Genomic DNA, 22855 nt, shown 5'->3' on the forward strand with positions numbered 1-22855 from the left:
AGAAGTGGTAGGGTAAGGGGTCTAGATTTATCAGTGAACTAAGTTTTACCATAAAGTAAGGGTATTATTTAGAAATGTGGATGTAAAAATATTAACTCTACAGAGCAGGATTAGGAGTGGGAACAAGCATAACGGGGAGTCTGCAGTTTTTCATTAAAATAATTTCAGTGTTATTCGATTTTTAAAATCATGAGCTTATATTCATTTGGCAGACATTTAAAATAAAACAAATGGGAAAAGGTGAATTCTAAAAAGTTGAATTGTGATAAATAGCCATTTGAGGGAGTGGTTTTCTACTTCATGTAACACTCGAGTTAAATTGTGGAAGGATTAAAAATATTAATGTAAAATAATTGAAACCATAGAAGTACTAGAGGAAAACAAATAATATAAATATAATTGTAGAATGGGATATTTTTAATCTTAACATAGCCAAATCTAATTAGTAGCTTCTTCCTTTGCTGTTATATTTAGAACCTTTACATTCAATGGGCAAAGGGAGATAGTGCCTAGTGATGCTGTAGGGGTTGGGAAACAAGCATTCATACACTTTTATGTGCTATTGTGAAGGGCCATAGCTTTTCTGGAGGGCAGTTTGTCAGTGTTTATTTATTTTGCAACATTTGTCCTTTGATCTAAGTTTTCTACTTCTAGGAATTTCCCTAATAAAATAATTAACAATATGCACAGAATTTTAGCTCTGAAGATAGTCTCTGCAGCATTATTAAATAGCAAAATATTGGAAGGATATAGGTATCCTATGGTAGACTATGTTTAAATAAACATTTGTTCTTGAAATGCAAGACAATGCAAATATTGTTATAACAGTTTTTATTTGTAGAGAAAGATATTCGTGAAATATTTTTGAACAAAAAGTGGATTAAAAAACTTTATTCAGTATGATTCTTTTTTGGCATACCAATGTAAATGCTAATTGCAGATAATAGAAAATGCAGATAAGCAAAAAGAGAAATCTTTATATATGTACAGAAAATAGGCTGGGTTGTCATTCACCAAAATGACTGATTATTACTGAATGGAGATTTTGATAGATTTTTCTTCTTATGTTTATTTTCCAAGTAACTGCAATTAACATGTGTTTGTGTATTTGTGGTGTGTGTATGGTGACAAAGGGAAAAGATAATATTTAAAAAGAACTGGCAATTATCCTAATACACATCTAGTACATCTTTTTGCAATGAATTTTGTTAGTGAAAGGACTTTTAAACCCCAAAGAAATGTAGGTTTAAATGTGAACTGGATATAAACCAATAAAAAAAAAAATAAAAAAAAAATAAAAAAAAATAAAAAAAATAAAAAAGAAAAAATAAATAAAAAAGAAAAAAAAAAAAAAGAAAATCCATCGAACTCTACACTTATGACTCGTGTACTTTAAAGAAAGTCTTCTTAAAATGAAAAATGTTAAGATCTGTTTTCCAGAATTCCCATTCTTCTGCATTTTAAAGGAACCAAACTTAATAACATTAGTTCAACCTTGCTCATAAAACATATGTATAAATGGTATTTAGAAGTTTAAAAAATGGTATTCTTGGACTTATGATACTAGGTCGCAGAGTAAAATAATAAAAATGATTTTTTTAAACGTCAAAAAAAAAAAATGTGAACTGGAGACTTTCAAAGGGGAAGGGTATCAATTATAATTTTAAAGGTGATATAGTTACCACCTTCCTCAGTTAAAAAAAAAGTTCCAAGAGTATCATAATCCTAGATTCCTCATCCTACTGGGACCTGATTAAGGTGTATGAAAAACTGTTTGTCTGTTTAACTGTTTATTCCTTCTTTAAAATATCACACAAAGTGCACACACATGTACACATATACACATCCCTGTGTACACTAATATGCAAATAACTTATTTGATATGATCTCGATATGTTCTTTTTCCTTCATTTTGAATCACTATGTTTGTTTTGTTTTGTTTTCATTTTGTTTGTTTGAGTCTGATATTGGAGCTAGTTGCCAAAGAATGCTATTTGCCATGGCTAGTGTTGATAAATGTGAAGAAACGTTGTTTTGAAATTGCAGCTCTTTTGTGGTTCTTTTGATTGGTGAGACTTGAAGAGGCAACTTTGAAGTCTTCATATCTTGATCTTGCCGGTTATTTTCAGGGTTATCCTTTGGGCTCCAGACATAAAACAGGGGGTCATAATCCTACTTCACTGTATTGTTGTATGTGATACTGTTTTAGCCTTGGTTCCCTGAGGGAACCTGAGAGATTGAGATGTGAATGGTTTATTCAAGCGTGTGATCTATGGAACAGAAGCATAAGGAGGAATGAAAAGAGAAGTTGGTAGAGTCAGTACAATGATGCAATGCCAGGGCCGTCTGAATCCTTAATTCATGGGATCTTCTGAGAAGCCATGTGGAACTGACTATGGGAGGGACAAAATGGGAAAGCATTTATCTGTTAGTGCCTTGGTCCACGGTTGCCTCACTTCTGGGCTGAGAATCATGAGTGCTAAGTAGTTCTTGTGGGATTCTACACTGTGGTGTCAGCAAAGCCCCAGGGAAGGAAGCTAGAGGTATGGTGTAAGTGCTAGCGGTGGTTTCTGGTTATGCTGTGTAACACTTCCAAGGCTGCCCAGAACAGGTAGCTGATGCTCTCTAGCTGGGGTAAGAACTGAGGCTGAGAGGATCTGAAGTGGTGTACAAGAGGTGTCTAGTACAGATATCTAATACATTTCAAGTGTAGTACAAATGCAAAATCGAATAGTAATGAGTAGCAGTATTCGATGCCATTAGTGATTATGCATCTAAATATTGCTAGATCTCAGATGCTTCCATAGTAGACAGTGAAACAAGATTCCTATCTCATTTTCACAGGGAAGACAGGTGGAGCTTAACATTTTTAGTGTTTTTTGTTTTACTTATCTTTTAATTCAAGATTATTTACCTGTATTATCTCATTTAATCCTCGTGGTAGCTTTGAGGTACATTTTATTAACCTTGTTTTTTTATACATGGGGATGTTGCCCAGAGAAGTAAAAAATCTGCCCAAGGTTATAGAATTAATACGTTGTAGAGCTTTGATTTAAAGACCTGTCTTATTCCGAGAAGCTTTGTTTTTGTTTTTGTTTTTTTTTGTTATAGCACCCTGTAATTGAAGTCCATGTAATTATATCAGGCCTCCAACCTATAAGCCTAGACCTCTCTTCAACTACTTTCTGATTCTAAAGGTCATTTGCAGGTATTCCTTTAACCCACTAGAGGTCAGTGTTGGGTTGATAAAGACAGGAGCCTTTGGCTTTTGATTCACATAATTTTGACTATGAGTCTTATTGCTAAGTTCCCTTGGAAGTTCATTTCACAATAAGACTTTATGTAATAGCATAGATAGGATGTCTCGTAGACACTCTTTGACAGTTGTGAAAGTATTAATGGCAACATTTTTAGATTAGTAGTCCAAATTGGATAATTCTTATGGGTTTCCCCCCCTCTTCTAATAGGTAAGAGAACATCTAAGCCATGTCTTTTGTAGATACCACTCTCTTTTGTGGGGCCAGATCTCATTCTCACATAGATTTCTTTGTTATCTCTTGCCTTTGTATAGTAAACATTTATCTAAATTTACTATGTATGTGTCACTGTATCTGGGCTTGGGGGATTCTAAGAATGGGTCGAGTCTTTCCTATTCTCAAAGAGAGAAGAGTTACATACTGAAGTGTTGTACTGTCATTTTTTCTACCTGGATATTCAACAGGGTTACTGAACTTATCTTCTCCATCCTGCTCTCAACTTATTATTTTTATGGTTCCTGTTGTTTGGAATGACCCTACCATCTAGTCATCAAGGCCAGAATTCATGGAGTTATTTCCTTCCTCTCTTCATGAACTACATTCAAATCAGTAAATTTTGGTATTTCTGCCTCGTTTGTATCTGCCACTACTTTAATTCAAGTCCTCATCATTGTTATTTGGACTGTTATAGTGATCTGTATTGGTTTTCCTATTTCTAGTCTTTATCTTCTCCCAGTTGATCACTCCTCTGCTCCTAGGGGATTTGCCTGAATGGTAAAGCTGATCCTGTTATTCCCCTGCTTACCCTCTTTCATTGTTTCTCCATTGCCTACTAGCTAACTGTGAAACTACTTTGTATGGCATCTTTAACTGTATCTCGTTAGTTCTTTATAACCTATGCTCTTATACAAAATTACTTATTCCTTGGGTGGATAATGTTATTTCACACATGGTCCTTTCTCATGCTGTTCCCTTATTCTGGAACGGTTACCCTTTCTACCTCCCTCCCTTTGGGAAAATCATTAGTTTTCTCTTAAGAGCACAGTTTTCCACCTATCCTCTCTGTGAAGCCTTTTGTGCAGATATGATTACTTCTTCCTTTGTCCAATCATTGTCCTCTGTATTTATTTCTATTATTATACTTATTGCACTGAATTTCAGCCACTTGTCTGCCTGTCTGCTTTCCATAATAGTACGATGTGAGGTTCCTGAGGCAGGGAGTCCACCTTATTTCTTTGTATACCCAGTATGCAGCACAATGCCTGGTACGAAGTAGACATTTGATACGTTTGACTGAAAATAGGAATACAGAGGGGCCGGTCCGGTGGCATAGTGGTTAAGTTTGGCACGCTCTGCTTTGGTGGCCGGGGTTCACAGGCTCAGATCCCAGGTGCGGACCTACACCACTCATCAAGCTGTGCTGTGGCGGCAACCCACATACAAAATAGAGGAAGATTGCCACAGGTGTTAGCTCAGGGCCAGTCTTCCTCAAGCAAAAAAAGCAGGATTGGCCACAGATGTTAGCTTGAGGCCAATCTTCCTCACCCCCCAAAAAAAAAAAAAGAATGCAAAGTGATATCATCATGAATTAGGGCAGTGAGAGGAGGCTTTCTAAAGGAAGAAGAATTTAGTTGGATTTTGGAGGAAAGGTTGGATTTAGGCAAGAAGAGGTCATCCAGTAGAAAAATGGCATAAACAAAGATACAGAAGTGGAAATATACCTAGTATATTATGAGTTAGAGTCTGATTCAAGTGGAAGATTCATGTTGGAGAGTATTGGATAAGTACATGGAAAATTAGGTTCAGCTTCCATTATGGTAGAGTCTAAGTAATAGATTATGGAGTTTGGATTTGTACTCGTTTAAATTTTTCCCCTAATTTGCTTCATGCCTAATTGGTGTGATGGATGATGTGGTTTAAGAAGAGCGTGGCCTCAGTATGCAGGGGAATTGTAATGAGAAGGTGATGAGTTCCATTTTAGGTATGTTGGAAGTGGGGTGATGTAGAGCATACAGTAGTAATAGGAAACTGGAGATGGGCTGCTGGATCCTGGGAGAGTGGAAAGAGGTAAGAGAAGAGGCGTTAAAGAATAAACCTTGCTTAATTTCTCTGTATTGGGAAACCAGAGAAGAATAATATGAAAGAATCTTGAGGAAGAGTTTAAATGTGTAAAAATTATTCACAAAGAGAATGAAAAACTAAGAAAAACACCTAAATGCTTGCTAGGTCTAGCTGCTACTCGTATGCTTCGTACCCTCTTGCCCGATCTCCAACCCAAGTGGCAGATATCAGGAAGCTGCTGCTTTGGCTCATGATTATAAAGGTTGTCTTTGGAGGGACAGAGTAAATGGCCCTGGTCAGATAGCTTAGCATGTCAGAAAAGAGCTCTGAAGGGCTTTTACCCTTTTTTGTTTTTTTTAATGGTCTTTAATGTCACATTTTTGTTTTAATACACATTATATGTATTTATATGTATATTTACTCTTCCCCACTTCTTGCCAATCCCATAGCATACATTTTGAATAGATGGTAATTTTCATCTATAATGGGTAATATCTGAATATTTATTTCCTTGTTCTACCTGAGATTGAGTGTTTCCAACTTGGCCAGTTCCTGTTGGCAGGTCTGCCCAGACTGCTCATTTACAGACTGAAGAAGACTTGGTAATTCTGACAGAGACCCCATGTTCTGATAGAGCTTTGAAATACAACTCGAAATGCTTTGATTTCTAGCAAAGGATTTGCTGTTTTAATTTGCTGATTTGACCCAAACTTTTTGTGCTCTTTCAAATTGATGGGAAAAGCAGATACCATGTAAAAAGAACAAATCATAGAAGATCTAAAATTACTTCCATAGGATACTTTCAGATTTGTATCATTTGAAGTTGAAATGACAGTATTTAAGTGTGGCTCCTTTTGATTGCTTTTGATACACTGGCAGTTTTATTGATTGTGAAAGAAAAATAACTTGGGATTCAATAAAATAAGACCAACTTATGCAAGTTTTTGGTATTGCTATACTGAAAGAGAGGATAGAGTTAAGGGCCAAGTGATCACTCTCTAGTTGAGGACTTGCTTTTTTAAATATGAAAGCTTTAGGAAGTTCCCCCTTCCTTTGTGCCTCCCTAGAGTCTTTGATTCCTTTTTGTGTGGTTTGCTTTGGAAGTAACTGGGGAAGAGCTTCCTACTTTTGAGAGGAATACAAAGAATATTCTATCTAATTTAGAGTCTCTAATGCTTGAAGGTTATATAAGTCGTATGTACAAACCTAAATTAAATGTTTTTGGGTGCCTTCTCTATCTCAGTTTGTTACTAAAGACGTGTTTTATGTAAGTCAAACCAAAATATCGATGAGCACTATGCAGAGAAACAAGTTTGTCCATTGATTCCAATCTCTGGAATGTAGATTCTTTTCATTTTCTTGGCAGAAACTAGCTTGCATAGTTCAAGTTTTTCTCTGTCTTATTATAATTGTCTCATTTAACCAGTGCCTGGACTAAAATTTTATGCTTAATATTTATCTAGAGTTCCTTAATCTCTTTCAGAATCTTTTGGAGATTGATTTTTCTCCTGAACTAATTTCTACTTGTCAGTGAGGAGAAATATCATATATTGATTAAGGAATGCATATTCTGAGAGGCTACATTTCTCAAGTTTTGTTTGTTGGGATGATAGTATTATTTAAAAAAAAAAAGGAAAATTTCATTGTAAAATACTTTTGGAACGTGCTAGATTAAACCAAATTAAAGAAGTTTTCTTAAGATAGGACTTCTCCTAGTTTTTATTGAGTTAATGTGCATTGTATATCTAGAGAGAAGGCTACATGACTTGCAATTTTTCCCGTTTATATGACCACAGAACTCCTGTTTTGGGGAATCATTTTGTCATGCTTTGAGGAATTGTTGGTGTAGTGGAAAGATTACTGATTTAGAATTTAGGAGATCACACTGTAAGCTTCTGATATACCACTAACTAGCCTTGTGACCTCAAACAATTCCTTTGTCTGCTAGCCTCGGTTTCCTGAGTGGTGACTAAGGTCATTTCTAGCTCTAGTACTATCTGGTTTAATACTCTGTTGTTGACTCTGCATAGTCACACTTCCCACCTCTTTGTATCTTTTGAAACCATACCATCATTTGAGTCTGTTTTTGTTATGCTGAGAAGGTTATACTTCCTTTTCTGTAACAGTACAGAAGACAAAACCCTTTAAAACTTTGTTTTCCACAGATTGAGGTCTTGAAATCCTGTTGGATTAGGTAGTTCCAGTCACTCTATTAAGATATTTAATTCTCTGATTACATTTTATTGGTCTCTTATATTCACATAACTGCTTTCAAGAGTCCCTTAAGCTTAATGGCGCCCAACCCTCCTTCCCCAACCACAATGGTTTCAGTATGGCGTTTATCTTGTAAGAGATAAATATTTAGTCATTTGCATTATTCTCTTGGCTACTTAGGTGAAAATGGGTAGATTTCATTTTTGTGATGATTTACCCAGGTGTATTTGAAAAGTCTTCTGATAATTTTGGCTGATAATCTTTTTTTCTGTGGAAGCTGGGAAAAGGAATCGAGATGGGTAACTTCAGGATTAAAAATGTATACGTTAATATGTTTGGTTTTATTTCTGGGACTAAAACTTTATGTATTAAGGCATTTTGTTGTAGTATTTTCTTTAAGATACCAATTTGTTCAAAATTAGAAGTTCTTTGAATGCTTATTTGTTTTGTTTCTTTTCTTTCTTTCCTTCTTTTTTTATGTGTTTGTATGTCTCTATCCTAGGCCCAACAACAAAGAAACCTGGATAATATCGTCTTGCAACAACCCAGAGTAGGTAGCAAGAGAAAATCTAAGAAAGATGCATATACAGTTTTTGATACAGAGATAGAAAGCACTAGCCCCAAGTCCGAACAGGATTCAGGAATTCTGGATGTTGAAGATGAGGAAGATGATGAAGAGGTAACTAACATTTGAACTGGGGAAGTGAGACTTGTCAAGTTTAAATGTAATGTGCTTGAGAGGTGATGAAGAATTTATCCATATCACACAGCTTGTGTGATTTTCTGTGTTAAATAACATTTTAAATACAAATGGGCCCCAATTTAAGGAAACTGAAGATGCACTAAGATACCTTAGATTATAATTCTTTAGATTTTAAATACACTCATCCGTTTTTTAAAAGTTTCCGAGTTTTTTGATTGTATACTGACTGGGTACTACATGAAGGGAAGAGTAGAGTTTACCTGACCTAGAGAAAGAGATCTAGGTGACCTCCACTGTAACTGGAGCAAAGTTACTTGAGACAAATAAACGATGTAACTTTAAACAGTGGGGAGTAAACAAAGGGATTTCTTAGCCTTGAGAAATGGTTCTAATTGAAAATACAAAAAAGTTCCGGAAAGTTGAGAATACATTTCTGGAGGAAATGAATGTATGAGTAATTATAGGGAATCTGGGAATTTTGTGATATATCCATAACCTCTTAGATTAGTTCTTTGTCCCTTTCAAGTAAAGAAGAAGATAATGACTTAACTAGTACATATTTTTATATCTTTCTTTGTTGTTGGAGGTATATTTAATGTGTTTTTAAAAATAAAACTATTATGACATTTGAGATTTCCTATTAAACTGTTTTTCTAAATGCTTATCCTTTACATGAAATGGATCAGTTTCTCTGTGATTTAGTGGTTAGGAACGTGAACTTTGGAGTCAGACTGCATTCATATCTGGCTCTGCTGTTTTATTTTATTTTTAAAAATTATCATTAATAATCATATCATTTATTTTTTAAATGTCCACTGACGTGAGAGGAACCATTTACTCCTGTACTCGGTAAATGTTTTGCCTTTAAATGCCTTTTCATTGTTTCATTTCTCCAGGTAAAACTGGGTTCACTGTCTCTTCCCCATTTTTGTCCTCTGTTATACCCTTACCACCCTTCTTATTCCCCTCTCCCCCCAAAGCTATACCCCAAAACTTGTCACTCTCTAACTTTGTAATATTAGGTAATTGTTTAATCTGTTAGAACTTTAGTGTCTTCATCTATCAGGTAAAGACAGTAGTCTCTATCCCCGTAGGATTGCACAAGTACCTGTACCGTAAAAGGTGGTTTGCAAATATTAGTTTCTGTCCTATTTTCATTATTCTTCCTTGCTAAGCTCCTCTGTGTGTATCACTTTCTGTCCTTGTTATTATTCTTCTTTCACTTCAAAAATCGAATTGGCACTGTTTAAACTGGGCTGAAAAACCATTAACCAAGTTAGTTATGTGTCTAATACATTAGCATTTAAGTTCAATTGAATGTCTGAGAGACTATCACATGTGTAAAGTGCTACATTCTTTTATATAGTTTTCATTATTGAGGGGATACATTGCTACAATATAAGTGAATGATTACATTTATAATTTATAAGGATATGTTTATTAATGTAATTAGTAGTTAACAATGTGTGAAAGTTTCATCATAATCCCCATCGTACTTGGATAACAAGAACTTTTAATAACTCTAAGAAATAGAGCTAAGAAAAGAACCAGGTATTTGCCTGATACCCATGGAAACCGACAGGGGCAGAGAAGACTTGATTCCCCTGAATATTTTCTAGCATTCTGTCTTGCCTTGAATGACTGGTGTGGTAAGATATGGATCCACCCTGGAGACTAGACTGTTAGGTATTAGACCCATCACTGATGACAAATTATTGTAGTAGTACAAGAAAGCAGCAGTCTCAAGAAAGACCAGTTAATGTCTTTTATGTACATTTTGGGTGCCCATCAAGGAAATTAAATTCTATTAGACACTATGGCTTAAGGAAACAGAAGTTAGACATAGTCTGTGCCCCTGGATAGCATACACCCCGAAGAGACGATTAGATGATAAGATGACAGAATGAAATATATACATAGTTCTCATATATCACAGAGAACCTTCTAGATAGGAGCCATTCTTTACCATTAACTCACTGAAGATCCTGGGCACATCCCTTTTAATTTTTGTGCCATATTTCTTCTTTGTGTTATCTTTTGAAGTCCAGAGAAGATGGAGAAAGTGGGACTAGTAAAGTGTGTTGGGAGTTCCTCATAAAGGAAGTATTATAAGAATATATTTGGAAGTTAACATTTTAAAATGGTCCCATATCTCAAATCAAGCAGAATTCATATTAGCAATTTGCTGATTGAGCTCTTACAACAAGAATTCAGCACTTCACTGTCATCTAATGGCATCCTATCTTAAAAAAAATCCTACCTTATATTTATTTACTTCTCAGTGTGAATCTTCTTCAAGTGCACATTCTTAATCTCAAACCTCATGTAGAGAATTATTTATTTAGATGTCTCCAAACTGGTTTCTTGGCATAGTTCTTGCATGGTGTGAATAAATTCTTCAGATAAGGTCTTTCGTGACCCACTGTGACGTTCTGACCTTCATTCTTGTCATTCTTCAACAGACCTCATCGAGAGCAGCGTAAATAGTTTTTGAAATATTTTGACTTTTAAACTGTGGCATAGAATCCTGTAGGGCAGTGGTTCTTAATCTATTTGGGGTCTATATTACTTTGAGAGTTTGATAAAAATATATGGAGTCTTTTCCCCGTAAAATGTACATATGTGCACTCACAAAAAGTTCTGCATGAAATTTCAAGGGAATCTTGAAACTCATGTTTCCCCTAGGACCCAAGTTAAGAACCCATGTTGTAGGGCAGTGCTTCTTGAACTTTAAAGTGCATAGGAATCACCTTGTAAGCATATTAATGTGCAGATTCTTATTCTGTAGGTTGGGGGTGAGTCTGAGAATCTGCATTTATAACAAGCTCCCAGGTGAGGATGGTGCTTCTGCTCTTGGAGCACACGTTGAGTTGGAAGGGTAAAGAGGACTGCGAGGAAGCATTTTTAGTGCATAAAGAAAATAAACCCATGAATGTTTGGGTCTCCTATTGATTTCCATTCATATGTCTTAAAATTTTTCCAACAATGAGTGTAGTACTTGAAGAGAAAGTTATATTTTGCTTTCTAAAATCTGTTGCTTATAATAGATTATACCAGCATTATTGTTTATGAAATTTTATGATTCTGATTTAACATACTTAAGTTTAGTTTTTTTTTTTATTCTCTGAACTAAGAAAGAACTTTTCCCCTTTCCTGTATTTTAATGGAAGTATACTTAATACGCTCTTTGAGTCGAATGACATTTGTAGGCTATTTGCTATGTCTTTAGCTTGATGATGCTTAATAGGAGACCTTAGAATGAGATGGGTAGGAAACCCAAACAGCTAGAACATAGCTTTGCACATGGTGAGCAGATAGTTAATATATTGTTAAACTGAAATAAAGTTTGTGTCAGAGATGGGAAAACTTAATAGCTTGGGGAACCAAAGATGAAGTCATAGTAGTAACTTGTCATCTTGGGTGAAAAACCAACTCACGTGTTGAACCAACTGGCAGAGTCAATCTCTTTATTGCTGAGAAGTGTTGCAGGAAAAGTATTCCCCTTAAAATTCTCTATTTGTGTTTTATTTTTGTCTGAGCTAATGAAAGTGTCACCTTAATTAAGGTCAAGTTTTTTTATGTGTTATATATTCAAGTTGAACTGTATAAACTGCTGTGATTTGACCATTTTTGATTTACAACTTAATTTCAGTTGATATTTAATGGAAATATGTATGATTTCAGGAATTTAGTTTGAATCTCTAATATTATCCTGTGCTATATGCAGATGTTATTACTCTTCTCTAAATATCTAGATAGGAGTTAAAATTTTTTTTAGAAGTAGTAAACATTTTAGATTGAGAATGTATTTATAGATCTATATTCATCAGGAATATAATGTTTGAGATATTTGAAGATAAAATACAAAGAACCCCTTAAGGTGATATATTATTTGTGAGACGTGGGACAATTATACCTCCTGAGGGTAGGGTTGTTGTGAGAATAGACTGAATAGACTGAAATAACGCATATAATGCTCTTGTCACAATGTTTGGCACACACAATGCTATCAGTATATAATAGTTACTATTATGGCATTATGACTGTGTGCTTTTTTTTGGAATAAAGATGAAATGTAAGTTGATAATAGTTTTTCATAATGTATATTTGCATGGACTGATATAGACCATCTACTGTAAATAGAAAATCTGCTGGTATAATGCAGTATTGAGTATGAAATAGTTTGAAAAAGCAGGGCCTATGATTTTTTCTATGTTTCTAGGTTAGTTCAGAGCTCTGCATTCTTAGAACACTTCATTGGTAACACACTTATGGCACATCTCATGTTCTGGTCTGTATCTCTCTTAATTTGTTTACACGCTATTAGAGAGCAGTGGTCACCATGTTTTCCAGACAACTCTTCATGGAGAATGGGTCAAATAAATAAATGTTTGTGATCAAGTGATCCCTGTCAGGTTTAGCTCTTAAGATTTTGGTGCCTCTTTTGAAATATGGAATTAACAGGATAGAATTGCTAATTTAAATGCAAGTGTCGTGTAATATAAAGCCTTCTAAAATGTCTTGATGATTATGGTGTGGTACTAATTTTGAGGTAACAGGATGTATTTGTTTGCTAGGGTTGCCATAACAAAATACCACAGATTGCATGCTTAAACAACAGAAATTTATTTTCTCACGCTTCTGGAGGCTGGAAGTCTCAAGATCAAGGTGCCAGCAGGGTTGGTTTCTACTTAGGCCTTTCCCCTTGGCTTGCAAATGGTCACCTTCTTGCTGTGTCCTCACATAGCCTTTTCTCTGTGTATGTATGGCCCTGGTGTGTCTTTCTCTTCTTATAAGGACACCAGTCCTCTTGTATTACGGCTCCACACTTATGACTTCATTTAACCTTAATTACCTCCTTAAAGGCCCCATCTCCAAATATAGTCACATTGAGTGTTAGGGCTTCAACATGAATTCTGAGGGAGACACTATTCAGTCCATAACACAAGCCGATTGGAAAGAACAGAAGATTTGTGTTTAGAAGGTACAAGCTGTGTCAGCTTTGTGCTATTGGAGCAAATCATGTAATTTCTCTAAGTATCTCTTTTCTCATCTATAAAATTTAGTGACAATAGTTAATTTATGTTAAATTGCTTGTGAAAAATTCTAGTTATTAGTATATTTGACCCAAATTTCAAATTATTTATTGCAAAACTTTCTGTTGATAGGAATGAAAACACGATAGAAAATGAGGATCATTTTTCAGTAAGCTAAAGTGAAATAAAGAATGCCACTAGAACTTTAGAGTTTAAATCAGGGGTTGCAGATTCGCATCCCATGGACCAGAAACAGCTTGCAAATTGTTATTGGCTTGCACGGTGCTTAAAATTTTTTTAATTAGTTGCCAACTTTTAGAAGTCAACTGAAGTCACATAAAAAGCAATATTTCCAGCTTAGGCTCTTTCTAAGCATAGTAGTAATAGAATCACCCTGAGTAGCAATTTTGCCACAAGGGATATGGTTTTTCCACTAAGCCACAACCCCTGTTGTGTCTGCACATTGGCAATTGCCATTTATTATCACATTTGTCCTGTTGTTGAGGGAAATAGATTATTACTTATACTGAGTCTCTGTTTAAAAATTGTGAAATGGAAGATAGACTGATAGGGCCGCATGTTTGAAAAATAATGATGAGAACATAGCCTTTTGTAAAAATGAATAGTAGTCCTAGATATTTCATATACAAAGTACATCTATTAAGAGAGTAAAATTTAAAATACTGGCCTTCACTTATTCCCAATACCCACCGACCCCTGTAGGCTTTGACTTTTTCACTTCCATTCTTAATGAAAGCTGATCTATTAGGGATATAAACAGTCAAATGAAAAAGTAGATACCTACACATATAATCAAATGACAATACAGACAATTTAGAGAGTTGAATGAAAACATCGTGGTGTGCTTTAGACATTCTGTTTTGGTTTTCTTTTTCCCATTCTTTGATCTTTTATGTCTATCTAGTGGCAAAGATATAGTATGGCTCACATTGATTTCAGATCTTTTTAATTTTTTTCATTGTAGTGATAGTATAAAGGTCTTGTCATTTACTTGCCTCAATTATAAACATCTCTTTGCCTTTTCAGATCTTCTAGAATTTCTCCTTTATATATTCATTCAACCACCCCCTTCACTCTGTCCTAAGTTGCTAATAACCCCAACTAGGGAATGTACTCCTTTCCCCCCACCCACCCTTGTCTAAAATACCTAATTCTGCTTTTCCCTGAGGACTAGCTCAATTTCACCTCTTCTGTAACACCCTCTTTTTAAAAATATATTTTTATTTTGAAGAATTTTAAATCTTCAGAAAAGTTACAAGAGTGGTAAAATGAACATCTATATACCCTTCACTTAATTACTCCCCTTATTAAATTTTGAAACTTTCTCTCTCTCAAAAACTTGATTTTGAAAGAATCAAAAAATATATCCCCCACCCCTCTCAAAGCTGCACCATTTGAAAGTGGCATATTTCATTCGTCATGTTTGAACTCTCACTACTGCAGTCTGTAGTTTCCTGAGAATGACATTCTCCTTCATAACCCCAATACAGTCATCACACTCAGGAAACTTAACATTGATACAATACTATCGTTTAATATACAACCCATATACAAATTTTCCCAGTTGTCCCAATCATGTCTTTTATAGCAGATTTTTTTTTTATATTATTTATTTATTTATTTATTTAATAATTTTATTTATTTTTCCCCCCAAAGTCCCAGTAGATAGTTGTATGTCACAGTTGCACATCCTTCTAGTTGCTGTATGTGGGACGCGGCCTCAGCATGGCCGGAGAAGTGGAGCGTCGGTGCGCGCCCGGGATCCGAACCCCGGGCCGCCAGCAGCGGAGCGCACGCACTTAACCGCTAAGCCACGGGGCCGGCCCTGTAGCAGATTTTTTTTCTTTCCTTTTTTCCTTTCCTTTCCTTGCCGTATCCAGACAAGTATCACATATTGCGTTTAATTTTTATGTCTGTTTATTCTCCTTAATATCCCTCTATTTAGGTACATCTGGTACATCTTCATGATTAGGTTCAGTTTAATCATTTTTGACAGGAATATTATAAAAGTAATATTATGTTCTTTTCAGTACATCACAACAGAAGGTATACAATTGGTTAAGGTGGTGGCTGTCAGATTTCTCCACTATAAAGATACCTTTCCCTCTTTGTAATTACTAAATGAGCTGTGGAATGTTACTTTTAGACCATGGAACTATCCTGTACCCTAACAGTTTTTCACCCAATGGTTTTAGAATTCATTGATGGTTTTTTCCTGAATCATGGGTTACTATGGTAATTGTAAAATAGTGATTTTTGTATTTTTATAACTTCTTTTGCATTTCATTAGTTGGCATTTTTCTGTAAGGAAGAACTCTCTTTTCTCCCTTTCCTGTTTTTAGTGTCAGTATTGGCATATGGGTTCTTATTTTATATGTGATGGGTTATATTCCATTCTTGTCTTTCATTTTGATTCTCTAATTGTTCCAAATTTGGCCAGTGTGAGTCTCGTCCATTATCCTTTGACATGGCTCATCAATTTTTGACCACTTCCTTTTTTTCTGGCATAAGGTACTCTTGGTTCACTTTAGGTTCTGCCCCAGCCCCGGAATCAGCTATTTCTTCAAAGTGCTCTTATTCCTTTTGCTGAAGGATGATATTTAGAAACTGAGATGTGGGCATTAGGTATGCTCCTTTTGTGGAGAGAGCTAAGAGATACACACACCACACCAACACATAAATGTTTTTATAAATTATGTGTTAAAACGGTGCTTCTAATTTCAACCTAATATCACAGGTCTTCCTGTTTTCCTATTCCGTATTTGTATCTCTGAGAATTCTGGTTCCCAGAGTCTCAATATATTTACTCATTTGCCTAATCATATGTCACAAACAAAATAGTTTCAGAAATGCTATGCAAATGTCATTAAAAGCAGTAAATTTTTTAAGTTAAAGATTTCTTTTCAGTTCTTTTTATTCTGCAATATATCCTACTGGGGCTATGTAGTTCAGAGTATTTTGTTCAAATGTTTCTTGGCTACTTTTTTTCTTCTGTGTGATTGTTAGCAAATTGACATAGAATTAGGCTCATTTGTTTCTTTTTGTATTATTTATTAGAGTTCTCTAATCCTTATTAATTTTTTTGAATATGTAAAATGTGAACATAGTTCAAAAGGCGAAATTATATGAGAAGATATATTCAGAGAAATCTCATTCTCCTCTTTTTGCCTTCTACCCTGGTCTTATTCAACCTTTGTAAGTAATCAGTATTGTTTGTGTGTCTGTACGTACCCTTCCTCAGATCTTATACAACATGACTATTAATAGCGTAATACATATATATTTTTTGTACTTTGTTTTTTCACTTGAAAATATATCCTGAAAATTATTCCATATTAGTTCATAGAAATCTTTGTCATTCTTCTTTTACTGCTAAATAGTAGTCCATTATTTGAATGTGCTGTAGTTTATTCAGCCAATCTCCTATATATTGGCATTTAATGAGTTTCAGTATTTTCCTATTAAAATATAATGTTTCAACTATACAGCTATTAGAATTAGCTAAAAAAAGTGCTGACAATACCAACTCCTGGCAGGGAACAGAGCAACTGGAACTCATATATTACTGTGAAAATGCAAAATGGTACAATCACTTTGGAAAACAGTTTAGTAGTGTATCATAAAGTTGAACATACACTTACTGTGTGACCCAGCAATCTCACTTCTAGGTTTTTACCTATTATGTTCACACAAAAACCTGTACCTGAATGGTTATAGCAACTTTATTCATACATTGCCATAAAGTAGAAACAATCCAAGTGTCTTTCAATGAGTGATGGGATAAATGAACTGTGGTATATCCATAATTGGAGTATCACTCTGAAATAAAAAGAAATGAACTATCAATACATGAAACAACAGAGATGAACCTCAAATGCAGTATGCTAAATGAAAGAAGCTGGATGCAAAGGCTACATACCCTATTAGTCTATTTTTTATGATACTCTGGAAAAGGGGAAACTCTAGGGACATAAAATGGGTCAGTGTTTACCCAGGGCTGGGCATCAGGGAACAATTTGACTACACAGGGGCATGAGGGAATTTTTTGGGGTGGTGGAACTGTTTTTCTATCTAGATTGTGATTTTGATTACAGAACTATGTGGATTTGTCAGAACTTATTGAATTGTTCCCTAGAAAGGGTGAATTTTAGTGTATGTAAAACATCTTAAAAAACAGTTTCAAAATAAACCCCCAAACCTGAGAATTGTTTCTGTATAGTCAGAGGTATATCCTCAGGATAGGTTCCTAGAAGCAGGATTGTTGATTCGAGGGGTAAAGGCATGTGTAGTTTTGTTAGAAAATGTCAGATTCTGCTCCATAGAGGTTGTACTATTTTCTACACCTCTCCCCTCCAGCAGTGTATGAGGTACCTATTTCCTTACAGCTTCTTGAAGGATATTTTGTTAAGCTTTAAAATCTTTGCCAGTTGCACAGATGAGAAGTGATATCTCTGTGTATTTTTAATTTGTATTCCTATTACAATGGATGAAATGTAGTATCTTATAAGTTTGAGGGCTATTTGTATAACTTTCTTTTTCAGTAAACTGTCTACTCATGTCTTTCGCCCATTTTTCTAATGATTTTTTTTTCCTTCAATTGTACTGAGTTCTTTATATATTAGGGATGTTAGTTCTTTGCCTATAATATTATAAGGCTTTTTTCTACCTACTTTGATCACCTTAATTTTTCCTCCTCTCAGAACTTTTATATTTAATACCATATTTAGTGCTAAATTGCCTTTTTTTGCCTAACAGTTTAGAGTTTATTAGCATATAGTGGACCACTGTTAAATAAAGACCAGTTGAATTGAGAAAGATTGGCCCTGAGCTAACATTTGTGCCCATCTTCCTCTATTTTATATATGGGATGCCGCCACAGCATGGCTTGATGTGTATGCATAGGTCCACGCCCAGGATCCAAACCCGTGAACCCCGGGCCACCAAAGTGGAGTGCGGGAACTTAACCACTATGCCCCCGGGCCCGCCCCTAAGCAGAGAATTCTTGAGGGGCTGTCTTTTGATTTTGACCACAAGGTTTTTTGCAGTGTCTCAGTAAGGGGAAATGGTGATTTTTCCTGATTTTCTTCTGCTTAGTGCAAACACTTGAGTAAATTAAGTGGTAATCTATTTAGGGACTTCTCAGGAGGAATTCTAATAATTTGTGAGAAGCTCAATAGCAAAATCCTGTACTTTTTTAGGATAGGGCTCTGGTCAGGGTATTCTTATATGTTCAAAGGCTTAGAAAATTCTTTATACTTTTGCTAATTCTAGTCACTTAGGTCTTCTAGGTTGTTGCTGCGTTGGTGGTGTTTAGTCCAGCTCTATGAAAACTTATGTCCAAATGAATTCTACCCTTCTTTTCTCTGAAGTTTTGGAAGCAAAGTAGTACAGAAAAGCACACTGGTGAAAAATGTTTGCCAGATATTCCCTGGCTTCCAGACATAATATGGGCAGTCGAAATTGATCCTCTGAATGCAAAGGTGATGCCCCTTCAGCTAATCATTTGTTGTTTTATCCCTTCAGAAAGATGCCTGGTACATTTTAATGACTTGAGATCTGATTAATGCTCAGAAATGGGCACCAAGTCCCTGCATTCATTTACCAATACCAAGAGATGGTTTTGTGTAAAGTGGTAATCAAAAGTATTTTCAACAAGGAGAATGACTCAATTAGTGAGAAACATATCTAAATTCCTTGCAACCGTCTATCTTACCCTTTTTGGATGATCTACCTACTTGGAAAGGTTTCATAAGAAAAATAATGGCCAGTGTGTGTCTGTATCTCCTGGGACAGCTGTGCGAACAACAGGACCAGAGTGCACTAATGCATTTCTGTTTTCATGTACGATCTTTATCAGCAGCTAGTACATTTGCTACTCTCCTTGAGTGGTGGGAAGCAAGCAATCTTTTCTTGTGCTGTATTCCCCTTTCCTAATGATAGGCTTACCCAGTAGTAAAGCAGGTAGATTTATCAGGTTGTTGCCTGCAGATACTTTTTTTGTTCCTGCCTCCCTTCACTAGTGAGTCTTTTAAGATAGTTAGTAGAAATAGCTACTAACTCCCGGCTCCTTTTTTGGAGAGAAGGGGGTATTATGAAAATATTAAATGAATGTATCTGTTAAAACTTGAATGCTATCATTTATTTTAAAATCAAAATCTCCTTTTTTTCTTCAATAAGTAAAATCATTTTCCTTATTCTTTATGAGGGAAACTTACCCATTAACCTTTCTATTTTCAGAGACTTCCTTTGACCTGAACTAAGATGTATTAGAGAAGAAGAAAAACATGTCATAAAAGTCAGATCCTGATGTTTTGCAAGAATTTTTATGATCAGAAACGTTCATGTTTCTTTTCTTTCTGATCATCTAATATTCCCATTTCTACTCTGAATCTTTACATCTTCCCCAATATGTATTGTCTGCAGAGGCTCATGAGACTGTTTTTTCAGGGTGCCTTTCATTAATCCTATTTATAAATTTACTTTTCTTACTTTATAGTTTCCTCAGTCTCCAGGCTCTTTTTAGTCATCTCTATAGTGGCACCATGTGATAGTTGGTGTGTTGATAGGATATAATGCTATTTAACAACAAATATTCTACAGACGATAATTAGGAAGTATTACTTTGATGGAAACTGTTAGTAAGAATCATATTGAAACGGACAGATTAGCCATGTATATTGGTGTCTAGTGATACGCAATCATAATGTGTATGTGAATGTGTAATTGTAGAATGTAGTAGTTGCCTCCATGATATCTATCTCTGATGTTGTACTCCAGTCACCCCTAAATTCTTTCAATAGCTTATTATTTATCTGTTACTTTAATATCTTAACTTATATGATATTATAACATGCTCTGAGGCACAGATTTCTTAGTTACAGAATCTAAAATTTTATCTACTGTTTGCTCCTCTCTGAAAATAAAGAGGTTTGAGCTGACAGAAGGCACTAATGCTCTCCATTCAGAAACTATATAGGGAATTAGGCAGCTGCTGTCCTTGGTGATGAAATTATTTCATGTGAATTCACAAAGAAAACAACTAGTTAAAAAAGCAGGGTAATCTTGAGTACACTGTTTGTGGCTACTGTTGGTATCTTCATAGATCTATTTGAACCAGAAAAGTACAGACTCCAGTATCTTAATGTCTTGAGTTCCTGACTGCCAGGCAGAGGAAATGTTTAACTATTTTAATCATGTTTCTGTATCTCAGAAAGAAAGCCCTTATGAGAGGAAATGACAACGTCCTCCTACCACAAAGTTATCTCTTATCAGTTATAGTCTCAGTCGATAATGATTTGTCAAACTTGGACATGTGTAAAATGCAAGGGCTGTGTTATTTACTTTGGAAAGGAAAAATTAGATGAAGCTGATAAAGACGGAGTCATGGCTTTTGTTAGAAGACAGAAACCATTACAGACAGTCATTGTTAGCTTAGGAAAGTGTCCTTGGACCCCTCCCTCTGCCCCAGCTGAAACCTAAACCTGCTTGAATCATTTGCAACTTGAGGGGAGGAGGGGGCAAAGGAGTGGAAGAAGAATGAAGACAGCTTTGACATAGATTTAGCATTTTAAATGGGAAGCAAAATGTGGACCTTAAAGCAGACCTATTTATGTGAGTCAGGAAAAACTGCCTTTTGTTCTTTTCCCCACTCCCATTTATTTAGAGTTTTAAAAGTTCATTTCTGTAGCATTCCTTCACGTCCGTGTATGTTGCTCTCCTCCTTTCACCTTTCTGTGGATGTAAGTGATTCTTTTTCATTAGTGGAAGCAGAGAAAACATGTCTAGCTCAAAGCAACATGAGTCAGTGCATGCTTTACATACCTTTCTCCTCACAGCACTCTTCTTGGTTCCTCACAGTGTTCCTCACAGAAGGGAGCATGGAGGAAAAGTGATTCTAAATAGTAGGCTATTTTGGGGTGGAGGTAAAGTTTGTGAACTGAAGCCCCATTTTGCTCCTTCTTTTCTTGACTAGATTTCTGTGTGCTGCTTTCAGAGCAGGCAGTCATGTGCTTAGGAGGACAACTGGATCATGGTTTTAGAGGCTAAGAACTAGCAAAACCAATACTTCCAGATCAGGGCACTTTAAACAGTTTGAAGCTGAGTATAATGATGTCAAGACAGCCTTACAGAGAATAGGTTTGGTTGTAAATATTTGGTGGAGATGACAGGAAAGGCCTTTGTCTCCTCTCTAAATATATCTATTTTTTATTTGGCCCAGATGAACCAATTTTCTTAGCCCATGTAAGGGCTCCTGTTAGCTTATTCGTCACAGATTTCTAGGGAAGTTATCCCCTAATGTGGGTGTTCATTCTGTGAGGATGGGTCTGACATGTGAAAGGGCCAAGGCTCTGTCTAAGAAATGACTAGAAGCAGTTTCCTTTTGAATGAAACTATGACTCTGAGTCAAAGCAAAACAAAATAAATAAACTGCATGAAGAAGAACATAAAAACAAAGTTGTGATAGAATTTTTTATTCAAAATTAGTTAAGAAAATTTCCTTAAACTTTTTGTAAATATATATTTAATAAATGACGTTATAATCATTAATTCTAAATAAAAGAAAAAAGTTTCATTTCCTACACAAAGTTTTGTTTTACATCTTTCTTGTCTTTTTTTACATGCATGCGTAATTTTTATGTGGTTTAAATACTATTGTAAATATAATTTTATGAAATTTTTCTATTTTTCTTCTTTTGAGATTGTTTCACTTAGCCATAGTCTTCGTTAGTAGGCTTTTTTTCTGGAAAGATAAAGTAAATTTCCTTCAAATCTCTGCTTTGCAATAAAGAGGGGAGACTGTAAAGATGCTTTAATGTTGTCGTTTGCATAAGACTGCCTAAAATGATCACCTGTTGCCTCTTTTTGTGTTACTAAGATGAAAATGAGTGTCCATTTGTACTTTTAAAGTTACTTTTTTTTTTTTTGCTGAGGAAGATTTACCCTGACCTAATGTCCGCTGCCAATCTTCCTCTTTTTTCCTGAGGAAGATTCTCCCTGAGCTGCCATCTGTGGTCGGTCTTCCTCTATTTTGTATGTGAGCTGCCACCACAGCATGGCCACTGAGGAGTGGTGTAGTTCTGTGCCCGGGAACCAAACCCAGGCCACCGAAGTGGAGCTTGCCAAACTTAACCACTAGCCCACCGGGGCTGGCCCTTAAAGTTACAATTTTTACGTACATTTTAATCTTACTTTTTCTTTAACTACATGGTACCCATCTGTCCATAAATTGTTTCTCTCAGTAATTTTGCAATGCTTGCTAACTTTTCTAAAAGGTTTTTTTCCCTAAAGTAAAACTATGCTTGGGCCATCGTGTAGGATCTTGAGCACCTTACTATCAATCTTTGGATTCACATAAAAGTTTGTTTTGAGTGCTTACACAGTATATAGCACTATGAAGTTCTTAAACAGAGAAATTTAATCTCTGCCCTCATGGGTGCAAAGCAAATGAAAAGAATAGTCAATAAATTTGAACCAGTAAATATAGAGATGTGATTGTTTTGGAGGGAAAAGAAAGTAGACATTGTAGTGTTGAATTGTGGAATGAATAGATTGCATTAGGAAAA

At 35.4% G+C, this 22855-nt stretch overlaps 1 protein-coding gene across 3 annotated transcripts in view; it reads left to right on the forward strand.

The window, feature by feature from the left end:
- The window catches only part of EXOC6B (exocyst complex component 6B), a 588554-nt gene that overhangs the window by 237794 nt on the left and 327905 nt on the right, over window positions 1–22855 (forward strand). For 2 of the 3 annotated variants that reach the window (XM_058550957.1, XM_058550956.1), the window contains exon 7: window positions 8035–8211. The exons of the other annotated variant lie outside the window; for it this stretch is intronic. In XM_058550957.1, coding sequence (XP_058406940.1) covers window positions 8035–8211 — 177 coding nt within the window. The remainder of the gene's footprint in view (window positions 1–8034; window positions 8212–22855) is intronic. 3 annotated transcript variants of the gene reach the window in all.

The sequence above is a fragment of the Diceros bicornis genome, chromosome 12 (genome assembly GCF_020826845.1).
Source record: "Diceros bicornis minor isolate mBicDic1 chromosome 12, mDicBic1.mat.cur, whole genome shotgun sequence".
NCBI lineage: Eukaryota > Metazoa > Chordata > Mammalia > Perissodactyla > Rhinocerotidae > Diceros > Diceros bicornis.